Source organism: Chiloscyllium plagiosum, chromosome 29, assembly GCF_004010195.1.
Source record: "Chiloscyllium plagiosum isolate BGI_BamShark_2017 chromosome 29, ASM401019v2, whole genome shotgun sequence".
Taxonomy (NCBI): Eukaryota; Metazoa; Chordata; class Chondrichthyes; order Orectolobiformes; family Hemiscylliidae; genus Chiloscyllium; species Chiloscyllium plagiosum.
In genome coordinates, this window is record NC_057738.1 from 31,025,826 (window position 1) to 31,038,721 (window position 12,896).

At 39.5% G+C, this 12,896-nt stretch overlaps 2 protein-coding genes across 4 annotated transcripts in view; one reads left to right on the forward strand and one right to left on the reverse strand.

Moving 5' to 3' along the window:
- The window catches only part of mylk4b (myosin light chain kinase family, member 4b), a 189,528-nt gene extending 183,736 nt beyond the window's left edge, over positions 1–5,792 (reverse strand). The window contains exon 1 of the mRNA XM_043719397.1: positions 5,712–5,792. The gene's annotated coding sequence lies outside the window, so the exon portion shown is untranslated. The remainder of the gene's footprint in view (positions 1–5,711) is intronic.
- Positions 1–12,896, forward strand: part of wrnip1 (WRN helicase interacting protein 1) — a 69,829-nt gene that overhangs the window by 9,227 nt on the left and 47,706 nt on the right. For all 3 annotated transcript variants that reach the window (XM_043719401.1, XM_043719400.1, XM_043719399.1), the window contains exons 2-3: positions 5,216–5,410; positions 5,761–5,996. In XM_043719401.1, the coding sequence (XP_043575336.1) occupies positions 5,216–5,410; positions 5,761–5,996 (431 nt within the window). The remainder of the gene's footprint in view (positions 1–5,215; positions 5,411–5,760; positions 5,997–12,896) is intronic.

The window sequence follows — 12,896 nt, forward strand, 5'->3', positions numbered from 1 at the left end:
ATGGGATTTATCCTTGGATTCTCTGGGAAGCCAGGGAGGAGATTTCAGAGCCTTTGGCTTTGATCTTTATGCCATCATTGTCGACAGGAGTAGTGCCAGAAGACTGGAGGATAGCAAATGTTGCTCTCTTGTTTAAGAAGGGGAGTCGGGACAACCCTGGTAATTATAGACCAGTGAGCCTTACTTTGGTTGTGGGTAAGGTTATAAGAGATAGGATTTATAATCTTCTGGAAAGAAATAATTTGATTAGGGATAGTCAACACGGTTTTGTGAAGGGTAAGTCGTGCCTCACTAACCTTATTGAGTTCTTCGAGAAGGTGACAAAACAGATGGATGACAGTAAAATGGTTGATGTGGTGTTTTTGGACTTCAGTAAGGTTTCAGTAAGGTATTTGATAAGGTTCCACATGGTAGGCTATTGCACAAAATACAGAGCTTCGGGATTGAAGGTGATGTAGCAGTTTGGATCAGAAATTGGCTAGCTGAAAGAAGAGAGGCTGGTGGTTGATGGGAAATGTTCATCCTGGAGCTCCATTACCAGTGGTGTGCTGCAAATATCTGTTTTGGGGCCACTGCTGTTTGTCATTTGTATAAATGATCTGGATGTGTGCATAGAAGGATGGGTTAGTAAATTTGTGGATGACACTAAGGTAGGCAGAGTTGTGGATAGTGCCAAAGGATGTTATGGGTTACAGAGGGACATAGATAAGATGCAGAGCTGGACTGAGAAGTGACAAGTGAAGTTTAATGTGGAAAGGTGTGAGGTAGTTAATTTCGGAAGAAGTAACAGGAATGCAGAGTACTGGGCAAATGGTGAAATTCTTGGCAGTGTAGATGAACAGAGAGATCTCGGTGTCCTGGTGCATAAATCCCTGTAGGTTGCCACCCAGGTTGATAGGGTTGTTAAGAAGGCATATGGTGTGTTGGCATTTATTGGTAGGGGGATTGAGTTTTGGAGCCACAAGGTCATGCTTCAGTTGTACAAGACACTGGAAGGCTGCACCTGGAGTATTGCATACTGTTCTGGTCCACCGCATTATAAGAAGGATATGGAAGCTTTGGAAATGCTTCAGAGGAGATTTACTAGGATGTTGCCTGGTATGGAAGGAAGGTCTTATGAGGAAAGGCTGAGGGAATTGAGGCTGTTTTTGTTGGAGAGAAGAAGGTTCAGAGGTGACTTAATCGAGATGCATAAGATAATCAGAGGGTTAGATAGTGTGGTCAGTGAGTGCCTTTTTCCTCGGATGGTGAAGGCTAACACGAGGGGATATAGCTTTAAATTGAGAGGTGATAGATTTAGGACAGATATCGGGGTAGTTGCTTTACTCAGTAGTAGGGGCGTGAAACGGCCTGCCTGCAACTCGCCGATGTTAAGGACATTTAAATGGGCATTGGACATACATATGGAATGGTGTAGGTTAAATGGGCATCATATTAATTTCACAGGTTGGCGCAACATCGAGGGCCGAAGGGCCTGTACTGTTCTGTAACGTTCTAAGTCCGGCAAAATTTATTTTAGAGAACTCTAGAAATGAATATAGTCTCACTGTTTTATTGTACTTTACTGTCTAGAATTGATCTATGTTCATGTTTTCCACATAATTAGTCCCAGTGTCTGCCACTTGTATTTAAATGATTATTCGTGCTATTGATATTAAACCATGGAAAAATGTAGCATTTGGTGATAGTGTCTTTGGTTACAGCTTGTTTATTTACCAGTAAAACATTACATTTCAAAAGCTTGGGGGGGGGGGTGGCACAGTGGCTCAGTGGTTAGCACTGCTATCTCAGCACCAGGGACCTGGGTTCAATTCCCGCCTTGAGTGACTGACTGTATGGAGTTTGCACATGTTCCTCGTGTCTGCATGGGTTTCATCCCACAAATCGAAGATGTGCAGATCAGGTGAATTGGCCATACTAGATTGCCATTGTGTTAGGTGTAATAATCAGGGGTAAATATGGGGAATGGGTCTGGGTGGATTACTCTTCGGAGGGTCGGTCTGGACTTGTTGCGCAGAAGGGCCTGTTTCCATACTGTGGAGAATCTGATTTATACCCCTTTACAACTGCAATATGCTGCCAGCAAGGCTTGTTATACACAATTTGCCATTCAAAGTTTTCTTCAGACTCTAAATTTTGGAGTTGCTACTGCAGTGTAGTGTTGCGCGAATGACTTTTTCAGCCTTCATTGTTATCTGTAGGGATGTCATCATTGAAAGTCCTACATGATTTGTAGATCCAAATGGTTCTTGATTGTCACATCTGAAAAGAACCTTCACTAAAGTGCTTGTCGCTGGACTTTCTTCAACTGAGTTCTCATCTGATTTGGTGCATTATAGTCCACACCGTTCAACAATCTTGTATTGTAACAACAGATTCTTAATTGTGTTTATGGGATCTGCCAATAGTCAAAGGCATCTCAATTCGTAATATAGTGTTTGTTCTTCTGTGACAGGATACCAAGATTATTTGAGCTTGATTGCTATTTTAGGACATGACTTACTTGTTGTCTTGTTGAGAAATTGTGTAATAGATGTAGGATTTTGTGCATTGACGTTTGCCTCCATCAGAGGTGCCTATGCTGACTATTAAACTCTGAAAGTAGTTTAAATTGTCGACCATGTCTATGGTTTTGTTGTTCACGGTGGTAAAAGTTTGAAGGTTTGAAACACAAAAATGAACGACTTTAGATTGGGGCCCAATGAATTGGCCTCATCTTTTAGAATACGATGTTTTATCTACTCTGTTTGCCAATACGTAGTCAGAGGTCACCAATAGAATACTGCAAAATCAAGACCCTTGGTCGCAAATCAGATCAAGGCTGATGCTTCATTGTTGAACTAGTGATTCAGTTTGGCAGAGCACACTAACTGTACTTTACATTCCTCCTGTGCAGACAACTGGTTACATCCTTGCATATGAGTTAAAGAAATGAGCCAGTTTATCTGAAGCACCAGATTTAGGAGCAATTAACTTGAATTCCTGTGTACGAAGTCAAAAACTGTATTGAAAATAATGAAGGCTTCCTGCAATGGCTTTTGGTATTCTCTAATGTTCATGATGCTGATAAGCTCCATACTTGGTCAGTGATGGACCTGATTGCAATTTCACTCTGGTTGTTTCTTATTTTAAAAACATGATATTCTATATACTTCCTTAAAAAATGCTATCTCAGAAAAGTTAAACAGGCTGTGACTATTTCTGTTACCTGTTCTCCCACACCCCCACTATCTTCCTACTCCAGTTAGTATCTTGTGTGTTTGGTTGATAGTCCTACAGAAAACACTTTTCCTTTTAATTCGTTGGATGATGAAACCCACACTCAAGTGGAGATTTTTCTTTCAGTTCAGATGTTAGGTGGTAGGACATAGTGTTAGAAGCTATACTCAGTTCAGTGATGGACTCAGTAATCCATCATGAGAACAAAAGTAGATCATTTCAGTCCTTGAGTATATTCAATCAAGTGGATGATTGGTACCTTTAGTCCCAGCATCATATTGGAGCTAACTGGGTACCTCTTCGAGAGCTAGCACAGTAGGAAGTGGGATGACAAAATAACAACAACAATTAAGTTTGAATGAGCCCCCTGATTCAGTTGCCCAAATAGTCTCCTTCTGTGCTGTGCTATTGTGATACCTACCTTTGTCTTATAAACCTTGCACTGCAAAAATCTAGTCATTAATCTCAGTTTAGAAATACTTAATGACCTGGTTTCAACAGCTATTTGCAGGAGAGGATTACAAATTTCCACAATACTTTTTATCTACTGACATCATTCTAATCTTTCTCACCTGAAGTTCCTTACCTTATAAAATTGGAGAAAACTTCTATAGAGCCAGACAAACCCTGAATCAGAATTCCTCTGTGTCCTTTCAGACTATGTAGAATTGTATAGCACAGATTGAGATTCAGGGGTACAATTACAATGTCAGTTACATCATTGATCCCACCATACTAACTTGTTTTGAGAAGGTGAACGGGACACAGACCAGAACCTAGATGGAGAGAGTGCTATTTTAGGGAAAATGAGGCTAATGATGTCAACTGGTATTGATTTGAGTCGTCAGCCAAAACCTGCCAGAAGTGGAGGAGAAGATCAAATTTTTTTTCTCCTTTTCCTCAGAGACATGAATACTCATCCTAATTTCTCAAAGAAATGCTGGGCCTCCCCAAACCAGATTGTTCCCTTGATCAGCAAAACCCATGTCCAAATCATGCCTGTTACTCCTTGTTCATGCCCACACTTGTCAACATGGCTTTGAATCTAGGCAAAAGTGAGGCCTGCAGTTGCTGGAGATTAGAGTCGAGAGTGTGGTACTGGAAAAGCACAGCAGGTCAGGCAGCATCCAAGTGTGAAAGTGTATATGGTATGAGCAGATAAGGAAAGAGTTAAGTTTTGATTTTTGTGAAATGTGATACAGCTGAGCATGACTCAGATGAGATAAGAACTTGCAGTTAACAATGCTGGAGGCAAGGGTCACGGGTTAACAAGGTGGAAAAGCATTCATTATGTAGAGCCATTTAACAATATTGGAAGAATTTAGTATGTAAAGTCAGTTAACAAGGGGAAAAGTATCCATTATGTGAAGCCATATAATGGTTATGAACATTCATTGTGTAACAGCAGAAGGCTTAATCTTCACTATTGACATTTGCTGATTATAATGGTAACCAAATTAATATGTATGTTGCCTTATCTGGACACTCCTCCATGTAAAATTACTATATAATTCATTAAGAAATTGCTGTTCGAGAGAAGACCGAGAACTTATGTCTCTGTGCACATGGGCAATTGTTCTCTCTCCATCCAGGGCCCGGAATAAAGATGATGGAGGTAAAACTATACTGTGTCTCTGAGTGTTTTGCTTCCACTGAGGAGGGGAAATGAACAACACGAGGAGCAGGAGAATTGACCTTTTGGCAAAAGTCCTTCATCAGGAATGAGGCCCGGGTTTTAATCCGTCGGGTTGGAAACTGCAATATTTTATTTAAATAAGGCCCAGTTGTTATGTTTGGGAGGGTTTCGACATCTTCAGCCTTGTTGGGTTTCCTGCACCACACCACCACCCGCATGCCAGCCCATTAATGTCAGCACATTGATTATAGAAATATGGACTTAATTGTGTATATCTGATAAATGCAAAACTCCTGCTAAATTTTTTTTAGAAGTGCCAGAATAGTACAGTTTTTTTTTAAAAAATGAACTTTTTTTCAGACATCATTAGCCCACGTTTTAGCAAGCAACAGTAAGAAACAGAACAGTTCAAGATTCGTAAGTCTTTCTGCCACGAATGCAGCCACAGATGTGATTCGAGAGGTTGTAAAACAAGCTCAAAATGAACTAAAGCTATTCAAAAGAAGAACAATTGTATTTTTTGATGAAATTCACCACTTCAATAAAACACAACAGGTAAACATATGTTTGCTATCTGAAACTTTGGGAACACAAATGTTTTAAATCACATGTTTTATATTGAATTATGAAAGATTAATTTGAAACCTGAATTAAAAATGTTGATCTCCTGTCAAAACATTCCATTTAAACAATCAATACAAATTGAATATTTCACTCAAACATATTTTGGGGGATAATTTTGGCATAAGCTGGCAAGCCATGTTCTCACATGAATCAATTAACATTTTCTCCTAATCATTTTTATTTAAGCTGTTTCCTACCACTATGGATGAAGTAATTGGAAACAAAAACTTACATTTTCAGTCTGTTTTGTGATAACAACTTTCTCTTTCTCCAATACTCAGAACACATTGCTGCCTCACATCGAGTGTGGAACAATTACACTGATTGGTGCGACAACAGAGAACCCTTCCTTTCAGATCAATTCAGCATTACTGAGTCGCTGCCGTGTCATCGTTCTTGAGAAGCTGTCAGTAGAAGCTATGGAAACTATTCTGCTGCGTGCTTTAAACTCTCTTGGGATCAGTATACTAGGACAGGATAAAGAAGCCAGCTCTGTGGATGGCAGTAAAGAGTCTGAGTAAGTTGCTTTCAAACATAACTTGTAAAAACAGAATGTCCTGACTCTGGTGGCTGGGCGCCAGTAGGAAACTACTGTAAATATTGTATAAGTAGATAACAGCAAAACTGGGATTCCAAGTATGAAAAATGGCACTAAAATGGACTGAGGACTGTATGATATTTTGACTATGGATTGACTCACTGAATGTTTTGTTTATAGATTGCCACCTACTCGATAAAGATACTACTTGTAATCCAAGCTACTAATGCTCCTTCAAAGGTTATTGTTCACTAGAAGATTCAAAAGTGTTGATTGCTTTGGTTGATTGTTAATTACAAGTCATACTGGAAAAAACATTTAGTTCAATGACAGACTTTACAAAGCTTAGGTTAATTAACATCGAGTGTTAGAACCAACTATATACGAAACACATTCTGGAGGAATTCCCTCGTTTTACTCACAAAACAGGAAAATTGCTTATTTTATTTTCTCTTTTTAACAAGTTTATATGCTAAGTAACTGTATTTTGCAACATTATACTTTTCTAGAATTAGTTATTATCTAGTGAAAAAAATTGATTTGCTCCTATTTACCAGCTCATGACTTTTTTTTCCTATTGTTGTCCAAACTAAGGTACATTTACAGGTGAAATTTTGATGGTATGTTAAATATGATGCCACAGATTTTGCTGAAGAAATAAATCCTTAAAAGATGTGCAGTTTTATTAATCTGCCAGTCAGCTAGCTGCTTGTGACAAGGAAGAGATTGCCTGTGAATTGCTAATCTCTGCAAGTTGCTGACAGTTATATACTGTTTGCTTCACAAAACAAACTTCGCCCTGAACCTTACCATAATTGTTATGAAATTAATGCTTTTTCACAATACTTGTTCATTAAACATTTCATTTTGTTATATCTGTTAATTAACAGTGATAGTATCCTTTTAGCAATGTAAGGGGCATCCAATCAACTCCTTGACCTGAAAGTGTGGGTTTACTTTCTTTCAGGTTATAAATTATTGTTGAATGTTTTGAGGATGGCAGATTTTGATTTTTTTTTTCTTCCTGAGAAGAGAAGGTTAATGGTCAAATAAAGGTTATCAAAATTATACACAGTTTCAATAGAATTGCACTGCTCACTCTGAAGAGAGATGTATAGAGTAGAGAAATTTTCAAACTCACTGAAGATTTTCAGATCTGTCTCAGGCAAAAAAGAGCTCCAACTGTAGGATTTTAATTGTGCAGCCACTTCTGCAAATGGGTACTCTTGAAAGCAGATGCAGAAGCTGCTGAGTGAGCTGGTGAAAGGGCCTGCCTTAGTTCTTTGGGGCTTCAAGCCACTTATGTCATTCAATTTTAGGAGCTCATTCTCGCAACTCCTCATCTCCTCCCTGTAACTTTATTTACACCAACTGAGACCTCCACCTACCCCAATTGCTCCTTTCCTAACTTCGTGTCAACCTATGGTAGTTCATACACCTTCTAAGGCAAAAGTGAGGACTGCAGATGCTGGAAACCGGAGTTAGATTAGAGTGGTGCTGAAAAAGCACAGCAGGTCAGGCAGCATCCGAGGAGCAGGAAAATCGACATTTCGGGCAAAAGCCCTTCATCAAGAATGCTACCCATTCTGATAATTGTAGATTGTGCAAATAGTCAAGCAGCAATTATAATGTGTGGTAGGACTTGGTGTTGTGTTAACAAACAGCACTTGAACTGAATGCAAGCACCAGTTTTTCACCTTGGAGACATGGGCATGTATTAGATAAAATTGCAAGGACAGGACAGACCTAGTAGTACATCATCTTTACAAGGAGATTAAAGGCTTGAGAGCCACTCAGAGGGAGGAATGAGTAAGAGGTTGTACTAAAGTGGGTGAATTCAATGTCCAAGCTGGTGCACAAAGAGAAATCAAAAAGGGAAGAAAATAAACAGTGAAATCAAATCTACAGAACAGAAGTTGTCCATTTGATCCAACCAGCCAGGCTGTCATTTATGCTCCATCTGCATTTTCTCCAACTTGTCAGCATCGAAATCTTTTCTCCTCTTCACATGCTTGTCAAGTCTCCCCTTAAATTCATTAATATTGTTTGCTTTTATTCCACATTCTCACCACCCTCTAGGTAAAGACGTTTCTTCTTAATTCCTTTATTTGATTTCATGGTGACTATTATATTATCACTGGTTTGATCTCCCAACGAGGGAAAAGAAAATTCTAGTTTGCATTTTTGAGGACTCGGATTCTATACCTTATCAAAAATTGCACCAGGATCATGAATCCAGAAGTCCTGCCCCATTTCAAACAGATTATATTTCTGATGTCAGGTAAATGGTGATGATGAACTGTGGGATATGCCTCCGATCTGAGGAAACCAGTGCACAGCAGGGTCCTTAGAATTTAGTGCTGAGTGAAAACAAATGCCATTTTGGGTGCATTGAAGACCTTACCCCAGCACGTGACTTCAGATTTTTCTTTGAAAAAAGAAGAGACATGTAAATTATTAAAGGAGACAGGATCTGTGAAACTGTCAAGCTGCAAAGTTATTTAAATCTGCTGTTACTATGACTAAGCAGCAATGAGTTTACATTTTGAGCAACTTGGTGACTAACAAAGTTAAAACCTATACATTTGTGAATAGGTTAAATTAAGAAAACTTGGCTTTCTGAGAAATTTTGGGTTGATAGCTGAAAAAGGAAAAAGTTGCAACTTTGTTAATGAAAGCTTTGGTGTAGCATGGAGTAATTAACTTATAGAATCATAGAGTCACACAGCATGAAAACAGACCCTTCAGTGCAGCCAGTCCACGCCAAACATGTTCCCAAACTAAATTAGTCCCACTTGCCTGCATTTGGAATGTATCCCTCCAAACCTTTCCTGTTCATGTACTTATTCAAATTTGTAAACATTGTAACTGTACCTGCATCCACACTTCCTCTGGCAGTTCATTCTGTACACTAACCATGCTTCATTTAAAAATAATTTGCTCCTCGTTCTTTTTAAATCTTGCTCCTTTCACCTTAAAAATATGCCCCTAGTTTTGAACTCACCCGCCTTGGCAATAGACCTTTGCTATTCATCTTATCTATACTCCTCATGATTTTATAAACCTAAATAAGGTCACCACTCTACTTCCTATGCTCCGTTGAAAAAAGTCCCAGCCTTTCCAACCTATTTTTATAACTCAAACCCTCTATTCTGGTCAGCATCCTGGTTAATTATTTCTGAACCCTCTCCAGTTAATAACATCTTTTCTGCAACAGGGCAACCAAAACTGCGCACAGTACTCCATGTGAGGCCTCACGAAGGTCCTATGCAACCTTAAAATGTCACCCCAATCCTATACACAAAGGTCTGAATAATGAAGGCAAGTGTGCTAAACACCTTCTTAACCACTCTGTCTAGTTGTGAAACAAATTTCAAAGAATTATATACCTGAACCCCTGGGTTCTCTGTTCTATGACACTACCCAGGGCCATTAATTGTAAAGGTCCAAAATGTAATACCTCACATTTATCCAAATTAAACTCCATCTGCCACTCCTCAGCCCATTGACCCAATTGATCAAAATCGTTTTGTAATTTTAGATAACCTCTTTCAGTGTCCACTATAACCACTAATTTTGGTGTCATCCACAAAGTCATAACCACGCCTCCTATATTCTTTTTCCAAATTATTTATATAGCTGACAAACAAAACTTACATAAAGTTTATATAGTAATAAATTTGATACGGATCTGGAAGATAGTGTCATATTGAGAATAATATTCTTTTAAGATAATTAGTAAGGAACTGAAAAAGTAATAAATCTAAGGTTAAAAGGGACATTTGACAACTTGATACGTATGGAAGTATAATTTCTTCATGGTTTCATGTTTATAAGCTACGTATCTGTTTCACAGGGATGCTTACAGAGTTAAGAGCTTATGTGTTTGGATTGGTAGTGGAATTCAAATATGCTAGGCATCAGATTCTTTGCAGAGAGCTTTATGCACAGCCTTTCCGCTTCTACCACAACCTCGCCAGTGCTAGTTGTTAGCAGGTCTGTCTTATGCTCACTAATTTCATATTTTTCCCATTTGTTTCCTGATGATTTGGTTGATGAAGCAAAGTTTGCTAATCTTTCTCCCTGCCTTGTTTATTATCCTGGCACATATATAGCTATAAAGACAAAAGTTGTGCACTTTGCATAAATAAAGTGGATTTGTGCAGGAAGGCAGAGCATTTGACTGAGGTATTAGATTAGTACTTAGCATCTCGTTTCTTGGGAAAGTGCAGTTAATTCATACTGAAAGTGGAGGTAGTTGAGACATTGGTTGACAGATTATAAGGAGATATTGAAAAGGTTGGCCAAGGAAGGAAGTAAGAATGGAAATTGTAGAGGGGCTACCCATACTCTTCCAATACTCCTTTCTATTCAGGTGGTGCTGGAAGACTGAAGAACACCATCTTTCAAACCATGAGCACTGCCATCTAGAAGGCCAAGGGCAGTAGACACATGGGTACACCACCATCTGCAAGCTCTCCCCTTCAAGCCATTCACTGTCCTGATTTGGAAATGTACTGTCGTTCATCCTTTGTCACTGGGTCAAAATGCTGGATTTCCTCCTCATATCATTGTAAGTCAAACTACAACATGTGGTCTGCAGCAGTTCAAGAAAGCAGTTCACCAGCACCTTAGTGGCCATAAATGTTTGCCAAAGCGATGCTCATGTCCCATGAGTAAATTATTTTTAAAAAGAGTTGGAAAGTGGAAATAAACGAGTTGCTGTTACAGGGAGATGCCTTAGATGAGGTGAGTCAAATAGCTGCCTTCTGTGCTGTAACTATTTTATGAAAAGTGGGCGGAGGAATCAGATTTTTATTGAAGGTTTTTGTTATCTTTTAAATCACTCTTTCACCAGTGATCATTTTACTGTATTTTCCAAATATCCAGAGTCTTTCTTACAAACGGAAATCTTCTGACACAACACCTTTTGTGAATATAAATGCTCGTCGAACAGTTTTTGCTTTCCTAATTACAAGAAAGGAATTCTGTTCCTTGTTGCTTTTTTTTCTTTTTTCCCACACTACCACTTAGCTGCGGTAGTGCTTATATTTTCCCCTGCACCCATGTTGTGAGTGTGCAGGTGTGGGACGCAGTGAAAGACACAAGGTAGACAAATCTTTATTCCGTTTTCACCGCCAGGAAGAAAGAAAACACCCAAGGGGCCAGTGACGAGCAATGCCCTTTTTAGAGGGCAATGCTGCATGATGAAACAATGAAGAGGAGGGCAGGGATTAAATGAAAATAGAGTTGGAGGGGGAAATAATACACTCCACTCCCTGCGGTGCCCACTTCTCCCTGAACAGCTCAAGAGTGTTGGTGGACTCCGCGTGCTCCTTCTCCAGAGACACCTGGGCTCTGACGTAACCACGGAAGAGGGGCAGGCAATCGGCCCTAACGGCCTGCTCCTTGTTGCTTTTATTCCCACGCTCCTAATTATCAAGCCTCTCTTTAAGAATTGTTTTATATTACACACTTATCTATAGAGTGATAAAAGTTATTCATATAAGATGTAGGAAATAGAAGCAGGAAGAGAACAAACAGCCCCGAGAGCCTGTTCCACCATTCACTAGGATAATGGCTGATCAAACATTCCTCATGTCCACTTTCTGGTGCTTTCCCTGTAACCCTTGATTCCCCTACGGATTAGGAATCTGTCTATCTCAGCCTTAAATATACACAAGGACTCTTTCCCCACAGCTTTCTGTGGCAAGGAGTTCCAAAGATGCTCAATGTTCAGAGAACAAATTCCTTCTGACCTCAGTCTTAAATGTATTCTGAGACTATGCCCTCTGATCCCAGACTCTCCCAATGGGGGAAGCATCCTTTCAACATTTACTTTGTAAAGCCCCTTCATAATCTTATATGTTTAAAAGAGACCACTTATCATTCTTCTGAACTCCAGTGAGTAAAGTCATAATCTGCTTAGCCTTTGCTCCATAAGACAATGCCTGTACACCATGGTCATCCTAATGAACTTCCTCTGAACTGCCTTCAAATAAATGATGTATCTTTCCTTAAATAAAGGAACCAAAAATGCTCAGAGTATTGCAGATGTGGTCTCACTAACACTTTGTACAGTTGTAGGGTCAGAAGTCACGCGACACCAGGTTATTGTCCAATAGGTTTATTTGGAATCACAAGCTTTCGAAGCACTGCTGCTTCGTCAGGTGACTGTTCATTCAATAACAGATATGCCAGATGTTTTATAGTCTCCACAATCGGGGCAGAACAAAAGGACTTCAGATTGACTTAGAAGTCAGTATGATACAAGTGTAAGAGACAGGAGGCAATGGGCAAGTCATGGAGGAACATAGAACATAGAAAAATACAGTGCAGTACAGGCCCTTTGGCCCTCGATGTTGCGCCGATCCAAGCCCACCTAACCTACACTAGCCCACTACCCTCCATATGCCTATCCAATCCCAGTTTAAATGCCCATAATGAGGGAGAGTCCACCACTGCTACTGGCAGGGCATTCCATGAACTCACGACTCGCTGAGTAAAGAATCTACCCCGAACATCTGTCCTATACCTACCACCCCTTAATTTAAAGCTATGCCCCCTCGTAATAGCTGACTCCATACGTGGAAGACACCCTCCAAAGCTGTTGAAATGTAAATTTTAAGGAAGACACATTGAGGAGCAAAAGATCTGAGTTAGTAGATTGTTTAAGGGTCACTGTAAGAAATATTGACTGAAGAAATTTGTCAAATATGCCAAATGAAACCAATTACAATTGTGGCAGCTGAGCAACAAGCTTTTAAAGTAGTGTTAGAGATGACCGTTCACTGAGGTTTGATTGTCTGTGAAGTTATTGTTGGCAGTTGAATCTTTCTTTCTAATGCTTGTTTTAAGATGATTTCAAATACTTGTATC